Consider the following 22004-nt stretch of genomic DNA (forward strand, 5'->3'; position numbering starts at 1 on the left):
AAAACATGCCTCTATGTAGAATTAAATTGGGGTGAATTTTTATTTGAGTATTTTTGGTGTAAAGTTAAAATCTTCGGAGTTATAGAGCAATAATTGAAAAAAATACGATTTGTCGGCGCCATTTTGTTTATAAAAACAGTAGCACACTATCTGTGGACTTTGTATACCTATATTCATAATATATAGGATCTTATAGTTCGATTAAAGCAATAAAATTGCTGGTAAATAACCTTTCTTTGTACTTTACTAATTAGACTACGTATTATAACTATTTTTTTTTTCAAAATTTAAAGATTATGCAAAAAAAAAGAAAAATTTATATTTTGTCGATAAAATATTAAACAAGCATCTCATCTTTATAATCTTTATAAGTTTGATCAATGTATCATGATTATTTTGGTTATTATTGCGATCGTAAATTGTTAATTAACAATTGAATTGTTGCTAAAATATTCATTTAATTTTCACCGGCTTCTGGAATTACAATCTATACCAAGAAATCTTTGATGTCACTAAGTTATTTAATTATTGATTTATAATTACTTACCTAAAACTTTATTTGAAAATTATGGTTTTTGTTAGGAAAACCCGCATTTTCCGAGGAAAATTTTCGTCGGAGAAAATCGTGAAAAACATATCTCTATGCAGAAATCTTCGGAGTTATAGAGCAATAATTGAAAAAAATACGATTTGTCGGCACCATTTTGTTTATAAAAAAGTAGCACACTATCTGCGGACTTTGCATACCTATATTATTAATATATAGGATCTTATAATTCGATTCCAGCAATAAAATTGCTGGTAAATATCTTTTCCATGAATTTTGCTAATTAGCCCAGAGTATATTGGTAGTCAAAACTCATGATATTCCGACTGGATTGAAAAAGTTTTGAAGATTTATAATCCATTTGGCTGATTTTTTAAATTTTCTAATAAAAAATATACCAATATACATAAGAACTTTTCTAGTTCAGTATAAGTTTGTTTAAACTATGGAATACAGCGAACCATTGGGATTTTCCCTTTTAAGTTTGTAGATTCTCCTTTGAATTTTTCGATTGGTTTGACCAATGTAAGATCGAAGAATGCCGTTCGTTACTCGAGCTCCCGTTGAGAATATTTTTCATATCCCCATTCTAACACTCTTCCAACAAAGGTACTCTTATTCTACTGTGATGAAAAAAATCATTGTGCTGATATTTACCATTTATTAATGCACTATAAGTTCATTTTTCTGCAACAAATATGTAATGTTTTGGAACTTGTATTTTTCGACGTTTTCCGTACGTATCGTTTATATTTGATTAAAAATAGCAAATGCGAAAAATATCAGTCAAATGGCTTTTCTTACAGAATTGCACTAAGAGTGCATTTCCGGTAGCTCAAGATATGAGAAGTTTTTGATATTTATAATGTATAAACATATATCATATAACATATACCATCACAATAAAATATCACGTTAATTTTGTACCTACTAAAGACATATCTAGCTAGAAGTGTAATTATTGTAGTACATAGTTAATGCATATACCCATTATTTAAACCAGGAGGAGTAAACTGAAAAGACAGATTCACACCCAATAATGTCACTAAAACAATCATCAAATTCATCTTGTTTTTGGTTGATCATGTCGGCTTTGGACCGTAATCCATAAATATTATATTATAAGGTACCGGACCCAAATAAGGCTCGGTTCCAAATAAAGCCCATCGATTGTTTTTACTCAAAAAAATCGAATATTTCTCAAAAGGATGTTAGTCTCTTGACGCTACTGGTATCTAGTGGCTAGTTCTAAATTTAAATCGAGTTTGTAGTTAAGCCATGTTGGTGTGAGTTGCTTGTTTAGACGAGTTAGGTACACATTAAACTACTATTTTTAGTTATTTATGAATTTACTGATAAGTTTCGAAGTAAAAGTGACACAGTGTAGATAATTGTGTTATATTTATTTGTTAGCTTAAAATTTATAGAATAGATGACATTAAAAATAATGTACTGTAATGTTTGAGTATTTATAGTTTATCATAAAAATACAGAACAAGACATGGGTAAAGAAGCTGTTCCTATTAAGGTCCACCATCAGAGTTCTAAACAAGGGCCACGGGCCTTATTTGGTGTCTGTATAGTTTCAGCGATCTTAAGTCAGTTTTGATGACTAAATACACCAGAGTCTTTTTAAATTACTTTTAATAACTTTATTAAATGATTTTTTTATTATATGTGTGATTCTATTTCAAACCACTCAAATTTGGATTCAAGAAATTCTTGGGTCTCCGATTTATCTGAAATTTGGTTGTCTGAAACTTATTGAAACTGCCCGATATCAACAACTACCCCAGGTTCGAAAAGTAAATAAAAGTCTCTTCATCAAAAAACCTTTATTTATCTAAATTCAGCTTCGAAATTAATGCATACGTATAATGAACAAAAATGAATAACGAAAACAAGGCCCCGTTTTACTTATTTTTGATGGTGCTGTCTCATTTAGACCCAGGTATTGTTGATGGCGCTCATTTATATAGTGTTACACTTTTTTTATTCCTAGTAACACTAATCACGAGCTACAGTCCACGGACAAATCTGTATTTTTGCATCTTTTGAAGAATATTGGATCAAGAGGTTTTGTTGCACTGGACCACCACAAAAACTGACGATGGGCATACGATTAATAAAAGAATTTTCGGAAAAATATTTTCAAAAGTCTGGCCAAGAGCATAATAATGTTTCAATTGGGTTTCGTGTCAAAGGCATCTATCCGTTCGATCCTATTGTTATCCCGGAACAAGCATTTACTCCATCTGAACTTTCCAGGCGAGATAACGTAAATGATGAACAAACTCCATCGCAATCGAGGACCAATGACAGTACCCAGGCACCAATGATACAAGAACGACATCAAGAAGAAAAGTCTCCTCCTAAGAAAACGTGTGACAAAAGAAAGAGTTATTCTTCGGGCTCAAGCACAACTTCAGTTTCCGACATCTTGACTTTTCACGATAAACCCAGTAATAATGAAGGCATTTTGGAGATTTCCTTTCCGGGAATTTTTTCTACCCCTGAAGTTAAAAAGAAAATTGTCCAGTCACTGTTACAGTTACTAAAACTCTATTTACTGAAAAGCAAATTAATAACTCAAATCAAGACAAAATGAGCGTACCATTCACCATGACAATGAGTTAGTAGGAAATTATTCCATAATGGCCCTGCCACAAGGAGACTAGATAGAACCTGGCCTCAGGACCTATTTTAAAACTTAAACATAAATAGAATAAGATGAGACATCATTGGAAGTCTCTTCTTCATGCCCAAAGACATGGAACAAATTTACTTAATACTCTTTTAATGATGTAGATTGTAAATATACATGTTGTTCTGAAGCTATTTTCTTGTGGCATTTTTATAATCAAGTATATTCAAATGGGAAATAAGCCACAATTTTACCTAAAAATTATTTTATTAACGCTTCGACGCCCAAGTCGGGTGTCGTTGTCAAAATACAAAATAATACTTTGCTGATGTTCTGTTCAATTTTATTAGATTTTTCCAATTCAAGTTTGCATAGTACCCTATATTGTTCTTTTTCATGAGTTGGTAAACACTGGGATATTTTTTCCACTGCGCTAATTATGTCTAATTTTGGAATAGATGGATGAGTGACAGCATAGTTTAAACCTTTTGACAATACCAAATTTTCCGTTGCATTTAAATGTCTATTTGATAAATTGACAACTGTCGCTAATATGTCATTATTTCTATTTAGGTTATCAAAAGTATGTATACTATTTTGTTCTAAAAGAATATTAAATTTATTTAAATGTATATTTCTTTTTAGAGTATTATTTTGTATTTTGACAACGACACCCGACTTGGGCGTCGAAACGTTAATAAAATAATTTTTAGGTAAAATTGTGGCTTATTTCCCATTTGAATATACTTGATTGTAAATAAACATAATTACATAAAAAAATCAAGACCAAAAACCTGCTACGGATTAAGGAAAACAGACGAAAGCGAAAAAAGAACATATAAAACTAAAATCCTTCAACGATAAGAAAAATAAAGGAAAAATTCAACCTTCCTTAAAAGATAATCTTGAATCAGGTCCAAGTGGATTACAAGATCCAAGGTTTCAAACAAGAGAAAAAGAAGAGATCTGGTTTTGCTACTTATGTCAAGAGGACAGAATAGCAGATTTGAAGCTGTGTTCCAGTTGCCTTAAATATGTACACGAAGAATGTTTAGGACCAACAAGTATAGATAAAACACCTACATTTATATGTCCAAAGTGTGATTTGTAGAGTGCCGATTATTAAAAAACAGCACAATCTCTTGAATCTTGAATGTAAATAAACGTATGTTTTTGATTTAATAAATTCTTTAATAAAATACCCCAAAAACAGTTTACAATATCTAATTTTATTAACATCTAAAATCATGAATCAAATTAATGAACAAAATAAAACAACAATTAAAAAACAGGTGGGCCGTATTTGGATCAACTGGTGGGCCTTTTTTTATGTTGTTCTGAAGCTATTTTCTTGTGGCATTTTTGTAATTAACTATTTTTAATTGGAAATAAGCCACAATTTTACTAAAAAAATTATTTTATTAACGTTTCGACGTCCAAATCGGATACCGTTGTCAAAATCGGTCTTTTTTGGAATCACTCTACCCAATAAGGCCTACAACACTGATTTTGAAAAAAAAAAACCGTTATTACTTTAAAAGTATTCAAATTTAATAAATTTTACCATAGTAAAATTAAAGAGCATAAACCCTCCATTCGTTTTCCACTGCTTTGAGTAATTAAGTAGAATATTTAATAATTATTTAAAAATATTTAAATAACACGGGCCTTATTTGGGTCGCGTACGTTACTAATACTAAACAGATTTTTTATATAAAACCAGACTAAAAATCTAAAAATTAAAGAAATAACGCAGAAACTCACAAAAAATCGACGATATAACTTAATTAACCTATGAAATGCCAATAGTGTCAAAATTTCATAACAGTGGAGTAAACTTGCCTGAGATTTGACCAATTACAAACAAGCATTACTGCGAGGTAAATTTGAATTACTCCTCCTATTTTAAATACAAGGCATAATAATCCTACAAATATTTAAAAAATTCGTAAATTAATTTTACTTTTAGGAAGCCAGTAGAAAAGAAGAACACATAATTACCGCTTTGGTTGATTTTGCTGTTCTCCTGATGACTAGTTTAGAGCAAATTAATCGAGATGCATTCCAAAGATTTAAACTCAGAGTTGGTAAGTTACATTCTTTGTGTTCTTCGCCATTTATCATCATCATTAAATCATTCAATCTTCGCTTGTCCGCTACTGGACATAGATCTCACTCATAATTTTCCATCGGTTTCGATCTTATGCCTCTTACATCCAATTCCTATGACAAAGTTTAAAATCATTTGTCCAACGTGTTTGGTGGACGACTTCTGCTTCGATATGCATCATGTTATTTGCCATTCGAGCCACGTGACCTGCCCAATTCCATTTCAGTGTTGCTACTCTCTCTACTGCATTAGCCACTCCTGACCTTTATTGTAGCTGGCAGTTTGGGATCTTCTTTTCTTTAAGTGCCATCTCCGCGGCGGAGGTCGGAAATCATCATAGCTATTCGTATTTTAGAGACGGCTGCTCTGAAAAGTTCATTTGATGTACAATTTACATCCGTACCACTCTCACAGGTTGCGCAGCCACGATATTCTGCGTCTCCCTATGCTTCTCTTTCCTTGAATCATTCCATGCATGATCAGTTGGAGCAAGCTGTATCTCTCTCCACGTGTAATATGTCCGAGTTATTCCAATTTTCTTGTTTTGATGGTATTTAGGATTTCCATTTCTTTATTCATCTTTCTCAGAACCTCTTTGTGACGTGTTCTGTCCACGATATTTTCAGAATTCTTCTGTACACCCACAGCTCGAATGATTCTAGTTTTTTCATTAATGCAGCATTCAAGGTCCAAGCTTCTATTCCATAAAACAAAGTCGAGAAAACGTAGCCCCTCGCCAACCTAACTCTTAGCTACAACTTCAAATTTCTTGTGCAGAGCACTTTTCTCATTTTGTTAAAATTTTCTCTAGCCTTTTGACTATTGGTCGACTCGTTCGATATTGGATCCGTTTATGAAGAGATTTTCGTTATTTCTTTAAGTTTTCGATATTCTCATAAACTTTGTCTTCTTGACATTCATTGTTAGCCCGTATTCTTGTCCAAACTCTGCTATTCTGGTCACCAGCCTCTGAAGATCCTCAATATTTTCAGCTAAGATGACAGTGTCATCCGCATATCTAATGTTGTTAATGGGAACTCCATTGACCTTTATTCCAGCTGTTTCACTCTCAAGAGCTTTTTCAATATCTCTTCCGAGTAGGCATTAAAAAGAATTGACGACAATACGCATCCCTGTCTCACTCCACGTCTGATTTCAATTTCCTCTGACAGCTGATCATTAACAAGTACTTTTGCTCGTCGATATAATCTTGAGGCCATTGTAGTCCAACTTCTTTGATTCCAGGACATGCATTAATTGTTCATGTCGTACTTTATCGAATGCTTTATTATAGTCAATAAACACGCATATATATCTTGATTGAGGTCCAGGCACCTTTGTATAAGTATGTTAAGTGAAAAAAGAGCTTCACGAGTTCCCAGGCCTTTGCGAAACCCAAATTGCGTATCATTAATGTCTATGTCCAGTTTATGATATATTCGGTTATGGATGACTTTCATTGGCAACTTGAGCACATGGGATATCAAACTAACGCCGGTGCGGTAGTCGTAGCATTCTCTTGCGTTTTTCTTTTTAAGAGAGGCAAATAAAGATCGACGTCAACCATTCTTTGGGTAATATGCCTGTGCTATAAATTTTGTTCAAGAGTACCACTAAAACATCAATAATCTGCTCATGTATAATTTTTAAAAGGTCGATAGGAAGCATGTCAGGTCCTGGGCTTTTTCTGTTCTTCATTGTTTTTAACGTATATATTATTTCTTCCTTTGTAATATCTGGACCTATTTTTCTTTCTTTGGGATCTTGTCTCGTAGTAAAATGACCAACATAGCACGCCTTTAGCATGCCCAACATAGCTTCGGCATTTATCCGTATACATAAGTAAATATATTGAGAAAAGTAATACGACCGTTTATCCAATATTTAATGAGGATCACTCGAAAGTGGTGGGTTTTTCGGTCAGTAGGTGGAGAAGAAAAGACAAAGAATTCGAATACTTCATCTGTTTATTGAAAACGTTTCGTTCACTAATCAGTAATCATCATCAGTACATCTCTTCTTCTTATGGTGCCGTGCACCTATAGTGCGTTGGCGAATTATCTCATCGTCAGATGTCTATCTTCTGCGGCATGTAAATGTTAGCCATTTATGCCTGTTCAGTTCATTATATTTCGCAGCCACGACATTTGCCTGTAACCTACTCCCCTCTTGTCCTCAATCTTTCCTTGGATGATTAGTTGAGAGATTGCGTATTTGTTCCCTCTCAGGATATGGCCCATGTATCCCATTTTTCGTGCTTTGATCAAGTTGAACAATTCTCTCTCAGTATTAGCTCTTCTTAAGAGTTCCTCGTTTCTCACCCTATCTGTTTATGGTATGCGGAATATTCTTCGCAAGGTTCATATTTGGAAGGCCTTCAACTTATTAATGGACCATACGTAGCACTTAACCATTTATCAGGTCATACCATCAGTTCGTCTACAAATGAGTATTATGAGAATTAATAATACTCACCAGTTGGATGTAAGATGTAAGTTAGGTGCGTCCATTTATTTATGTCCGTTGGTTTTAGCATCCATTTGGGGCCAGCCATTCGTTTGATGTCATCAGTCCAATTTGAGATCTAGGTACCTCTACTTCTCCTGCTTGTTCTTGGTCGCCATTCAACAGTTCGCGTCGTCCAACGATTATCTTCCACTTTTCCTATCTGTCGTACCCAGTTCCATTTTGACATGGCAATCTTCGGGATCACATCTCTTACTTTTGATCGTCTTCTTATCTCTTCAATTATTTGCGGTATGAGCATTCTCCTTTCCATAACTCTCTGAGGCACTTGAAGTTTGTGGACTATGCTGTTGTTAAAAGCCCATGTTTCATTTCCATATGTAGTCCAGTCTGTTTAGACGAATAACAGGCCTAACCATGTATTAGGAGCTGCCCCAAATTTTATTTTTCTAATCTTTAGGGAGGGTCAATAGTAGTGTAAACTTAAAATCTCGACTGAATTGTGCCGTTGCGTTAGCCGCCATCTTGATTTTAAACTAGAACCGTTTTTGCTCAATATCTACGCCATTTTCAACTTTTCGACAAATATGTAGTATACGAACCAAAATTGATGAAAATGTGATTTTCTATAATTTACATTATTATAATTTTTTCGTGCGGTCGATATTTGCCGAGTTATGGCGGAAATATTAACAGTTAGAGCATAAATATTTAATTATTTCGTTTATTATTAGTTTTACGACAAAAGTGTTTCTATACAAATAGAGAGAATTAAATTCTACACAATTTTGATCTCTTTCATTTTTTTACTAAAATTAATATTTAACGTAGTACGTATGTGGTAATGGGGCGAGCGTAAGACCAGATTGATTTTATAGCAATGGTTTTTGTTCAATATCTACGCCATTTTCAACTAAAATTGTTCAAAATTTAATTTTCTACAATTTCTTTTTAACAATTTTTTTTTTCATGCTGTTGATATTTTCCGAGTTACATGGGAAAATAGTAAAAAGTGATGGGAGAGCATAATTATTGAATTGAATCTTGTTTCCGAGATTTTATTCCTCAAATTTTATAATTTTATCCTTTAGGAGAGATCAATAGTAGTGCAAATTTTGAATTCCACGGTTGCATTAGCCGCCATATTGATTTTAAATGAGAACTGTGATTAATATCTCCGCCATTTTCAATTTTTCGACAAAAATGGTGCGAAATAAAAATGTTGGAAATGCAATTTCCTACAATTTCTTTAGCACAATTTTTTTATGCAATCAGTATTCTTCGAGTTAAGGAGGAAAATAATGGAAGCGGAGGGGAAGTATAATTATTGAATTGTCTCATTTATTATTAACTTTATGACATAATTGTACATAAACAAAAATAAGGAGAATTATATTTTATACAATTTTTGAAACTTCCAATGAAACATCAACAAACCTAAGTATACAAAAAACATAAATAATAACTTATATGCATTAAGTTCACTTAATTTTATTAACTTGCGTGTATTATTGGTTGAATTTGTCTGTCGATATTTTAAGTTTCATGTCATCTAATATAATTTAATATTACAACATGACAACTAACTGGACATTGTATGTGTAATGTTAGCAATTTTTGTTAAAATAGTTGTTGTAAAATATAAGGATATATTTTATGTTTTTTTTTATGAGAAAAAAATTTGTAATTTTTAGGTATACTTACTTTCTAATTTTTGTATCTTTTTTAAATGGCTATTGTTGTAACAACTTTTATGAAAACCAATTCTTTTCAATATTTACCTTTAATTTAATTTTTATTTTGTAAGAATTTGTTTTATGTTATATTATTTAGTTTAAGACCTACAATTATTTTTGTACTTTGAGCCATATAAGCTCTGCTTTGGCTCGATATTATTGTATAATAATAATAATAATAATAATAATTAGAGGGAGTGTGAGCCGTATGGCTAAATCTGGATAATAATAATAATATTGGAGTATTAACAATACTCCAATATTATTATATTGTATTGGAGTATTAATGGAGTATTCATGAGTATTATAAATAATATTGGAGTATTATTGGAGTATTAATGGAGTATTCATGAGTGCTTATCAACATTAATTAATCATGTTATTTCTAATCCGCAGGAATTACCATCATTTCTAACTCAGGGAACTACTTATTTAATACCCAAGGATCAAAATAACACCCAAGATCCATCCAAGTACCGCCCAATTACTTGTCTTCCAACTTTGTATAAATTGGTCACATCCTGTGTAACCCGGCGTATCTACCAACACTGTGCTCTAAACGATATCATAGAGCCTCAACAGAAAGGATGCGCTAAGGATTCCATGGGTTGCAAAGAACAGCTTATCATCGATTCAGTCATTTCTAACCAGGCATTCACTAAAAAAAAGAACCTTTTTACTGCTTTTATTGACTATAAAAAGGCCTTTGATTCAGTACCGCATGAATGGCTAATAGATATTTTGAAAATATACAAAGTCGATGATAACATAGTGACCTTTTTAAGGCATATAATGAGAGATTGGAAGACTAAAATTCACCTCCAAATACCTGGTGAAAAAAATATTGACACCGAAAATATCGCAATCAACCGGGGCCTGTTTCAAGGAGACTCGTTGAGTCCACTGTGGTTCTGTTTAGCTTTGAACCCCCTTTCCCAGCTATTAAACTCCACTGACTCAGGTTTTAGCATTAAAAGCAATAATACTGTGGTAGCGAAGCTCAATCATCTGTTGTATATGGATGATTTGAAATTAATGGCTTCCACTCGAGAACACCTAGAAGAGATCCTAAAAACTGTAGAAACATTCTCTAATGATATTAGTATGCAGTTCGGTCTAGACAAGTGCCGTGTTTTGAATATAGTCAGAGGAAAGGTACAGCCCGGTGGATTCGATATGCAAAATGGCCAGAACATCGAGGCCATGGGCGACAACGATATGTATAAATATCTTGGAGTAAAACAGGCGCGGAAAATTGACCATAAGCAAATGAAAACTGAGATAACTACTGAGTTATAAGAAGGGTAAAACAGCTGCTTCGTTCACAGCTTAACAGTAAAAATTTGTTTAAGGCACTAAACACCTACGCTTGTTCCGCGCTTAGCTATTCATTTGGTATTGTTAAGTGGACAAAAACGGATATAGAAAATCTTCAGCGAAAAGTATGAACACACCTCACAAAGGCACAAAAACACCACCCTAAAAGTGCAGTAGAACGAACAACATTACCCCGGTATTTAGGAGGAAGAGGACTTATGGATATAGGTGAGCAATTAGATAAACAAATTTCTAATTTAAGAACTTATTTTCAGATGCAGGCTGAGACATCTACTCTACATTGCGCAATTTGCGCAGTAGATGACACAACACCGATCAAACTGAGGGAACCAGAAATGCGCATAAACCACCTTACTAAGGACGAAAAACTGCGCACCTGGATGGGTAAACCTCTGCACGGGCGACATCCCAATGAGGTCAGCCAAGACTATGTCGACAATACAGCGTCGAACTATTGGTTGACATCAGGAAAGATGTTCCCTGAAACGGAGGGTTCATTACTGGCCATTCAGGATCAGGTTATACCAACCAGAAATTACCTGAAATATATCGTCAAAGACCCTCAGGTTCAAAACGACAGATGCCGATATGGATGTCAAGCCCAAGAAACCATCCAACATATTACAGGGGGCTGCCAGGCATTTGCTGCAACTGAATACAAGGAACGGCATGACGCAGTGGGAAAAATCCTTCATCAAGAGATAGCTAACAAGCTGGGACTTCTCCAAACGGACCATCTCCCATATTATCAATACGTTCCTGAGAGTATGCTTGAGGATGGCAACTACAAGCTATACTGGGACCGCAGTGTGCTCACAGACCAAACAGTGGCACATAATAGACCAGATCTCGTACTAGTTAATAAATTAACAAGACAAACAACACTAATTGATGTGGCGATACCTAACAACAATAATCTACGTAATAAATTTACTGAAAAGATCGCCAAGTATAGAGATCTGGAAATTCAAATACGGAGACAATGGAGAATGCAAAGTACCCAGACGATACCTATTGTTATGTCTACTACTGGAGTCATTCCGAAGACCCTCCTCGAAAGCATAAAAAAGCTGGGTCTCAATGAACATATTTATAAGACCATGCAGAAAGCTGTACTACTTGCGACGGCCAGAAGTGTAAGAAAATTTTTGGGAGATACACCTGCATTCCAAGTCATCTAGGGCTCGATAATACGGAAAGAGTCCCACCAGAGCTCAATCCTTTTGATACCGTAGGTATCTGGGATGAGTCAATTTTCCCCTCAGCGGGAGTGTGAGCCGTATGGCTAAATCTGGATAATAATAATAATAATAATAACGCCTGTGGGAGTTTTTTGTCAGTCCTTCTATCAGGCGCGGCCCCCTTCGAATGGGGGATGCTTTATGGGTATTCGTAGCGCCAATACCCAGAGAGTAGCAGGAATACTTGCCGTGGAACAAAAACTGACACCTGGCAGTAGGTATAAAATGCACACCCATGAGAATGGAGAATAATAATTTGTGTTTAGGATCGCTGCCTGGGGATCGCCAGGGCACGTCTGGAGCCGGCGCTGGACGTGACAGCATGCGGGACGTCGGTGGCAGGGTGTTGAGGAGGCGGGCCCCTGTCATACAATCAGCTACAGCCCAACCACAACCACAAGCGAGCCAAATAACAACAAGAGCTCCACCCGCCGAAGGTGCTGCGCTGGATCATCAGCCGGCGTTCACTCAAGCGGGACGACCGAGGCAGCGCATGAAATGGACTGTGTCCATCAATGAAAGCATTTTGCGCTTCTATTATAAGGTGACAAACCTCGGTCAAGAAACGATCGGCTACAGACAACAGCTGTATGCCGAATTTTGCAGGGAGTACCCAGATATTCAAGTATCGGAGCAAAGAGTATCATATCAATACCGGGCAATCATAAGAAATAATCTTATCCCAGAGACTAGACGCGATGCCATCAAAAGCGAAGTCGAACGGGAGATTAATAACCAAGAGCTAGTTTTAAATCAAATCCCTAATGAAATCCTTGAGGAGCAGATTCCTGAGATTCCCATACCAGAAACTCAACCTGACAATACACAGCAGGAAAACAACGAGTTGCGCCATAGTCTAGAAAACGAAATGGCTCGTGCCGTACAAGAGTTTAATGGAACAAATCCACTTAGCAGACCACCGCTACCACGAATAAACTCTTGTAAGAAACTAGGTGCGCTGTTACAAATTGTGAACACTGAAGTCCTACCCAATTATGTCGTAGTAGCCCACACATTGGAATATCTGCATATGCTAATCTATTGTGCAGCAACAGCAATTGCCAATGTAATGGGCGTTAAGATCAGAACACGACGGGGTACTAATAACGGAAGGACTGGTAACAGAATTGCACCATGGGAAAAAAGACTTCTCGGAAAAATTGAATTACTGCGTAGGGATATTGGTCAAGTCACAGAATATATAAGAGGTGTAACAAGTAGAAAAGTCATTAAGAGAGCTGAAGAAATAATGCGGAGCACTGCAAGACACTCGAGATACGATCCAGAAAATAACACAGCCCAACAGTGTCTGGATACATTAAAACAAAAACTCTCCGTCTATTCAGGACGATTAAGAAGGTATAAAGTTAGTAACAACCGAAAATGTGACAATGCACTTTTTGAGAACTCTGAGAAGGCGTTTTACCGAAAACTCAATTCCACCGTAGAAAGTGTCGACAAGTCTTACCCAAGCCAAGAAGAAATTCATGAGTTTTGGGGAAATCAACTTTCCACGCCAGCTGCTTTTAACAACAATGCTGGCTGGATAGAAGATACGACGCACAACTGTCACCACTACGTCACTGCTAACTACGAACCATTCACGACTGAAGAAGTCTCAAATGTCATCAAAGAGCTTCATAACTGGAAATCTCCTGGACCAGACGGAGTTCAGAACTTCTGGCTTAAAAAGTTTTGGAGTACTCATGAGTGCTTCTCAACGTTAATTAATCATGTTATTTCTAATCCGCAGGAATTACCATCATTTCTAACTCAGGGAACTACTTATTTAATACCCAAGGATCAAAATAACACCCAAGATCGATCCAAGTACCGCCCAATTACTTGTCTTCCAACTTTGTATAAATTGGTCACATCCTGTGTAACCCGGCGTATCTACCAACACTGTGCTCTAAACGATATCATAGAGCCTCAACAGAAAGGATGCGCTAAGGATTCCATGGGTTGCAAAGAACAGCTTATCATCGATTCAGTCATTTCTAACCAGGCATTCACTAAAAAAAGGAACCTTTTTACTGCTTTTATTGACTATAAAAAGGCCTTTGATTCAGTACTGCATGAAAGGCTAATAGATATTTTGAAAATATACAAAGTCGATGATAACATAGTGACCTTTTTAAGGCATATAATGAGAGATTGGAAGACTAAAATTCACCTCCAAATACCTGGTGAAAAAAATATTGAAACCGAAAATATCGCAATCAACCGGGGCCTGTTTCAAGGAGACTCGTTGAGTCCACTGTGGTTCTGTTTAGCTTTGAACCCCCTTTCCCAGCTATTAAACTCCACTGACTCAGGTTTTAGCATTAAAAGCAATAATACTGTAGTGGCGAAGCTCAATCATCTGTTGTATATGGATGATTTGAAATTAATGGCTTCCACTCGAGAACACCTAGAAGAGATGCTAAAAACTGTAGAAACATTCTCTAATGATATTAGTATGCAGTTCGGTCTAGACAAGTGCCGTGTTTTGAATATAGTCAGAGGAAAGGTACAGCCCGGTGGATTCGATATGCAAAATGGCCAGAACATCGAGGCCATGGGCGATAACGATATGTACAAATATCTTGGAGTAAAGCAGGCGCGGAAAATTGACCATAAGCAAATGAAAACTGAGATAACTACTGAGTTTATAAGAAGGGTAAAACAGCTACTTCGTTCACAGCTTAATAGTAAAAATTTGTTTAAGGCACTGAACACCTACGCTTGTTCCGCGCTTAGCTATTCATTTGGTATTGTTAAGTGGACAAAAACGGATATAGAAAATCTTCAGCGAAAAGTACGAACACACCTCCCAAAGGCTCAAAAGCACCACCCTAAAAGAGCAGTAGAACGAACGACATTACCCCGGTATTTAGGAGGAAGAGGACTTATGGATATAGGTGAGCAATTAGATAAACAGATTGCTAATTTAAGAACTTATTTTCAGATGCAGGCTGAGACATCTACTCTACACCGCGCAATTTGCGCAGTAGATGACACAACACCGGTCAAATTGAGGGAACCAGAAATGCGCATAAACCACCTTACTAAGGACGAAAAACTGCGCACCTGGATGGGTAAACCTCTGCACGGGCGACATCCCAATGAAGTTAGCCAAGACTATGTCGACAATATAGCGTCGAACTATTGGTTGACATCAGGAAAGATGTTCCCTGAAACGGAGGGTTCATTACTGGCCATTCAGGATCAGGTTATACCAACCAGAAATTACCTGAAATATATCGTCAAAGACCCTCAGGTTCAAAACGACAGATGCCGATATGGATGTCAAGCCCAAGAAACCATCCAACATATTACAGGGGGCTGCCAGGCATTTGCTGCAACTGAATACAAGGAACGGCATGACGCAGTGGGAAAAATCCTTCATCAAGAGATAGCTAGCAAGCTGGGACTTCTCCAAACGGACCATCTCCCATATTATCAATACGTTCCTGAGAGTATGCTTGAGGATGGCAACTACAAGCTATACTGGGACCGCAGTGTGCTCACAGACCAAACAGTGGCACATAATAGACCAGATCTCGTACTAGTTAATAAATTAACAAGACAAACAACACTAATTGATGTGGCGATACCCAACAACAATAATTTACGTAGTAAATTTACTGAAAAGATCGCCAAGTATAGAGATCTGGAAATTCAAATACGGAGACAATGGAGAATGCAAAGTACGCAGACGATACCTATTGTTATGTCTACTACTAGAGTCATTCCGAAGACCCTCCTCGAAAGCATAAAAAAGCTGGGTCTCAATGAACATATTTATAAGACCATGCAGAAAGCTGTACTACTTGCGACGGCCAGAAGTGTAAGAAAATTTTTGGGAGATACACCTGCATTCCAAGTCACCTAGGGCTCGATAACACGGAAAGAGTCCCACCAGAGCTCAATCCTTTTGATACCGTAGGTATCTGGGATGAGTCAATTTTCCCCTCAGAGGGAGTGTGAGCCGTATGGCTAAATCTGGATAATAATAATAACCTGTGGGAGTTTTTTGTCAGTTCTTCTATCAGGCGCGGCCCCCTGCGAATGGGGGATACTTTCTGGGTATTCGTAGCGCCAGTACCCAGAGAGTAGCAGGAATACTTGCCGTGGAACAAAAACTGACACCTGGCAGTAGGTGTAAAATGCACACCCATTGATATGGAGAATTATGGTTTATGTTTAGGATCGCTGCCTGGGGATCGCCAGGGCACGTCTGGAGCCGGCGCTGGACGTGACAGCATGCGGGACGTCCGTGGCAGGGTGTTGAGGAGGCGGGCCCCTGTCACACAAACAGCTACAGCCCAACAACAAGAACAACAACCACAAGCGAGCCAAACAACAGCAAGAGCTCCACTCGCTGAAGGTGCTGCGCTGGAACATCAGCCGGCGGTCACTCAAGCGGGACGACCGACGCAGCGCATGAAATGGACTGTGTCCATCAACGAAAGCATTTTGCGCTTCTATTATAAGGTGACCAACCTCGGTCAAGAAACGATCGGCTACAGACAACAGCTGTATGCCGAATTTTGCAGGGAGTACCCAGATATTCAAGTATCGGAGCAAAGAGTATCAGATCAATACCGGGTAATCATAAGAAACAACCTTATCCCAGAGACTAGACGCAATACGATCAAAAGCGAAGTCGAACGGGAGATTAATAACCAAGAGCTAGTTTTAGATCAAGTCCCTAATGAAATCCTTGATGAGCAGATTCCTGAGATTCCCATACCAGAAACTCAACCTGACAATACACAGCAGGAAAACAACGAGTTGCGCGATAGTCTAGAAAACGAAATGGCTCGTGCCGTACAAGAGTTTAATGGAACAAATCCACTTAGCAGACCACCGCTACCACGAATAAACTCTTGTAAGAAACTAGGTGCCCTGTTAGAAATTGTGAACACTGAAGTCCTACCCAATTATGTTGTAGAAGCCCACACATTGGAATATCTGCATATGCTAATCTACTGTGCAGCAACAGCAATTGCCAATGTAATGGGCGTTAAGAGCAGAACACGACGGGGTACTAATAACGGAAGGACTTTTAATAGAATTGCACCCTGGGAAAAAAGACTTCTCGGAAAAATTGAATTACTGCGTAGGGATATTGGTCAAGTCACAGAATATGTAAGAGGTGTAACAAGTAGAAAAGTCATTAAGAGAGCTGAAGAAATAATGCGGAGCACTGCAAGACACTCGAGATACGATCCAGAAAATAACACAGCCCAACAGTGTCTGGATACATTAAAACAAAAACTCTCCGTCTATTCAGGACGATTAAGAAGGTATAAAGTTAGTAACCACCGAAAATGTGACAATGCACTTTTTGAGAACTCTGAGAAGGCGTTCTACCGAAAACTCAATTTCACCGTAGAAAGTGTCGACAAGTCTAACCCAAGCCAAGAAGAAATTCATGAGTTTTGGGGAAATCAACTTTCCACACCAGCTGCTTTTAACAACAATGCTGGCTGGATAGAAGATACGACGCACAACTGTCACCACCACGTTACTGCTAACTACGAACCATTCACGACTGAAGAAGTCTCAAATGTCATCAAAAAGCTTCATAACTGGAAATCTCCTGGACCAGACGGAGTTCAGAACTTCTGGCTTAAAAAGTTTTGGAGTATCCATGAGTGCTTATCAACATTAATTAATCATGTTATTTCTAATCCGCAGGAATTACCATCATTTCTCACTCAGGGAACTACTTATTTAATACCCAAGGATCAAAATAACACCCAAGATCCATCCAAGTACCGCCCAATTACTTGTCTTCCAACTTTGTATAAATTGGTCACATCCTGTGTAACCCGGCGTATCTACCAACACTGTGATCTAAACAATATCATAGAGCCTCAACAGAAAGGATGCGCTAAGGGTTCCATGGGTTGCAAAGAACAGCTTATCATCGACTCAGTCATTTCTAACCAGGCATTCACTAAAAAAAGGAACCTTTTTACTGCTTTTATTGACTATAAAAAGGCCTTTGATTCAGTACCGCATGAATGGCTAATAGATATATTGAAAATATACAAAGTCGATGATAACATAGTGACCTTTTTAAGGCATATAATGAGAGATTGGAAGACTAAAATTCACCTCCAAATACCTGGTAAATGTTTATTGTTTTCACCAGGTATTTGGAGGTGAAAACAATATCGAAACCGAAAATATCGCAATCAACCGGGGCCTATTTCAAGGAGACTCGTTGAGTCCATTGTGATTCTGTTTAGCTTTGAACCCCCTTTCCCAGCTATTAAACTCCACTGACTCAGGTTTTAGCATTAAAAGCAATAATACTGTGGTAGCGAAGCTCAATCATCTGTTGTGTATGGATGATTTGAAATTAATGGCTTCCACTCGAGAACACCTAGAAGAGATGCTAAAAACTGTAGAAACATTCTCTAATGATATTAGTATGCAATTCGGTCTAGACAAGTGCCGTGTCTTGAATATAGTCAGAGGAAAGGTACAGCCCGGTGGATTCGATATGCAAAATGGCCAGAACATCGAGGCCATGGGCGACAACGATATGTACAAATATCTTGGAGTAAAGCAGGCGCGGAAAATTGACCATAAGCAAATGAAAACTGAGATAACTACTGAGTTTATAAGAAGGGTAAAACAGCTGACTCGTTCACAGCTTAACAGTAAAAATTTGTTTAAGGCACTAAACACCTACGCTTGTTCCGCGCTTAGCTATTCATTTGGTATTGTTAAGTGGACAAAAACGGATATAGAAAATCTTCAGCGAAAAGTACGAACACACCTCACAAAGGCACAAAGACACCACCCTAAAAGTGCAGTAGAACGAACAACATTACCTCGGTATTTAGGAGGAAGAGGACTTATGGATATAGGTGAGCAATTAGATAAACAAATTGCTAATTTAAGAACTTATTTTCAGATGCAGGCTGAGACATCTACTCTACACCGCGCAATTTGCGCAGTAGATGACACAAAACCGATCAAACTGAGGGAATCAGAAATGCGCATAAACCACCTTACTAAGGACGAAAAACTGCGCACCTGGATGGGTAAGCCTCTGCACGGGCGACATCCCAATGAGGTCAGCCAAGACTATGTCGACAATACAGCGTCGAACTATTGGTTGACATCAGGAAAGATGTTCCCTGAAACGGAGGGTTCATTACTGGCCATTCAGGATCAGGTTATACCAACCAGAAATTACCTGAAATATATCATCCAAGACCCTCAGGTTCAAAACGACAGATGCCGATATGGATGTCAAGCCCAAGAAACCATCTAACATATTACTAGAGACTGGAAAATATGCACTAAAAAATGTCTAAAATATGCATGCAATATGCATTTTAAAACAAGTTGAATATGCACAATTAACATGCAAATATGCATTTATATATGCACTTATTTTTATATGAATAATTTTATGGTTTACGTTAAATACATAAATAAATAAAAAATAATAAAAATAAATAAATAGGTTTGAATTTAAACCAAATTGTATTATTATTTCTTAATATATTTTTTTAACTTCAGGTTTTGTGACAAATAAAACGGCAAAATATTTTATTTTGACCACAAGATAAATAAGAGTACAATAAAATAAATGTACATATTTTTATTGTTACAATATTGATTCATATTTTCTAAACTAATATTATAAAAAGAGTACAATAAAACAAATTTACATATTTTTATTGTTACAATAAATAATCATATATTGATTCATATTTTCTAAACTAATATTATGTCTTCTATCTGTTAATATTTGTTTATAGGCAGAAAAAGATCTCTCAACGTCACAAGATGTAATTGGGGCATATTTAAACTTTGCTATTAGAGACGGATCCATATTAATATTTTCATCGAAGTTTCCAAAATTGATTATATTATTTATTGAACGCAATAAAGTGAAACCCTCATTTTTGTTTAAAACGTCATCAAGTTTATCTTTAATTTTTACTCCAATTTCCCCATTCAGATTTGTTATTTTCTGTTTAACCGAATCAACAATAGACATACTATTGTGAAGACATAAATTTTGAGCCTCTAATTTTGTAATTGAACTTTCAATGATATCGAAATTCGATTTTATATACAACAATTGATTTTTAATAGACTTTTCTTTAAAAATATTTTGACAGTTATCAATAGCGGTACAAGTCGGATCAAAACTTGAAATAACGCTTTTGATGTCGTCGTAGTGTTCAGATAAAAATATAGCACTTTTAACCTTCGGAGTACGAAGACTGGGTCAAGCGTGACCCGAAATTCAGTTATTTCTTAATATTTTATGAAATAATGTTTTTACAAATCCGATTGATCGTAAGTTCTCCTTGTTTGTTTCAATCTATTTTTTCGTATATAATTCGTGAACATGCAAATTACAGTTTTTCCTCTACGTAACATCTATGATGCCGGGTCAGTCCTGACCCGGTCTTCGGATTTCGAAGAATATTTTCAATATGTTTGTAGGTACACGTAAATCGCAGCCGTCTCTGTTTACGGGTATACGTACAGTGGAACCCCGATAAGTCGGCCTCCGATAACCGGAAGTCCGGCTAACCCGAACCGATTTTCATCAGACAAAACAAACATTTTTTCACTTTGACCAAGTTTTTTACCAAGAAATAAACAATACTGTATACAACTGTACTTAATTTAGATGTACATATTGTGCATATTTTATGTACTTCATGTTTTTGCAATTATAATGGAGTTTATCTGTAAGTATATTGTGTTTTATTAATTTTTACTATATTCTCCGGTTAACTCGGATTTTCGATAACTCGGATCGGCCGTTGTCTCGATTAATCCGACTTATCGAGGTTCCACTGTATTAAAATATATGGCCGGAGCAAATTTACCTATGCCCGTTTTCTGTAAGGTACTAAAATCTGGCCGCCGCACAGTGGGGCAGGAGAGCTAAAAAGTTGGCATAAAATGAAAATACTAAATGCAGTATTTTCTGTGGCATTCATTTTAATTAGATAGTACACAATCCTGCTTATGATTTGGCATAATTTTTTCCCATTAAATCCCCCTCCACCAGTTGCGACGCGTCGCAAAGGGCACATGGTCCCGTGTTAACAATGCATAGGCCGCGATAACGTGATTCGACTTACGTTTGATCCACTTATTTCAAGTCAAAAGTTAATTTACTAGTAAAATTGGCTACGGATATTTGATCTTCAGGAAAGTAACAATATTATTACAGATGTGATATAATAATTAAGTAAATATAGTCTCTTATAATATGTTGTTTAAAATTACCTGTAAAAAATATCAAAATACGCATTTTCAAAAAGAGCAAGTGATTTGTTAGTGTTCCCAGACTGATCCAACTTTAATTTTGTTTTATTTTGAAAGTATTATTCTTTAAAAAGTCATTTTAACTTTTTGCTCATATTTGCTTCTTTTGTCATAATTTTATTTTTTGTGAGGTTATGTTCACCTAATTAAATTGAATAACACTCTATTCTAATTTTTCGTTATTTGCATAATTCAAGGATAATAATTCAAGAAAGTGTAGTAGATCCAAAACAAATTAAGATGTATTCCACTTTTTGTTGATTAGTAGTGATCCACTGATCACAAGCAAAAGAAACATAAAAAGAAAGAAATTAGAACACCTGCCAGTGGAAGCACTGCATATTAGTGCATAATATATTATGTTCAAATCTCCGAATGTGCAAGATGTTGACGTCACATCTGATGATTTTGATGATGATCTGTAGTTTAAGTTTTTCAATATTTTACCTACAACATTTTATGTCATTCTTATAAATATGCGGTAAATGGTTTTAAAGAACAATTTGGTTAACCAATTTTTCAAAAATGATGTTAACACAATTGTTTTGAGATATAAATAATATTAGATAATAAATCTACATAAAAACAAGTAAATTAGACTGTAAATTTATTT

At 36.2% G+C, this 22004-nt stretch overlaps 1 protein-coding gene across 2 annotated transcripts in view; it reads left to right on the forward strand.

Annotated features, from left to right (window-relative positions):
- Window positions 1–22004, forward strand: part of LOC126881922 (adenylate cyclase type 2-like) — an 860562-nt gene that overhangs the window by 826092 nt on the left and 12466 nt on the right. For both annotated transcript variants that reach the window (XM_050646657.1, XM_050646658.1), the window contains one exon: window positions 5161–5278. In XM_050646657.1, the coding sequence (XP_050502614.1) occupies window positions 5161–5278 (118 nt within the window). The remainder of the gene's footprint in view (window positions 1–5160; window positions 5279–22004) is intronic.

This window comes from Diabrotica virgifera, chromosome 3, assembly GCF_917563875.1.
Source record: "Diabrotica virgifera virgifera chromosome 3, PGI_DIABVI_V3a".
Classification (NCBI taxonomy): Eukaryota; Metazoa; Arthropoda; class Insecta; order Coleoptera; family Chrysomelidae; genus Diabrotica; species Diabrotica virgifera.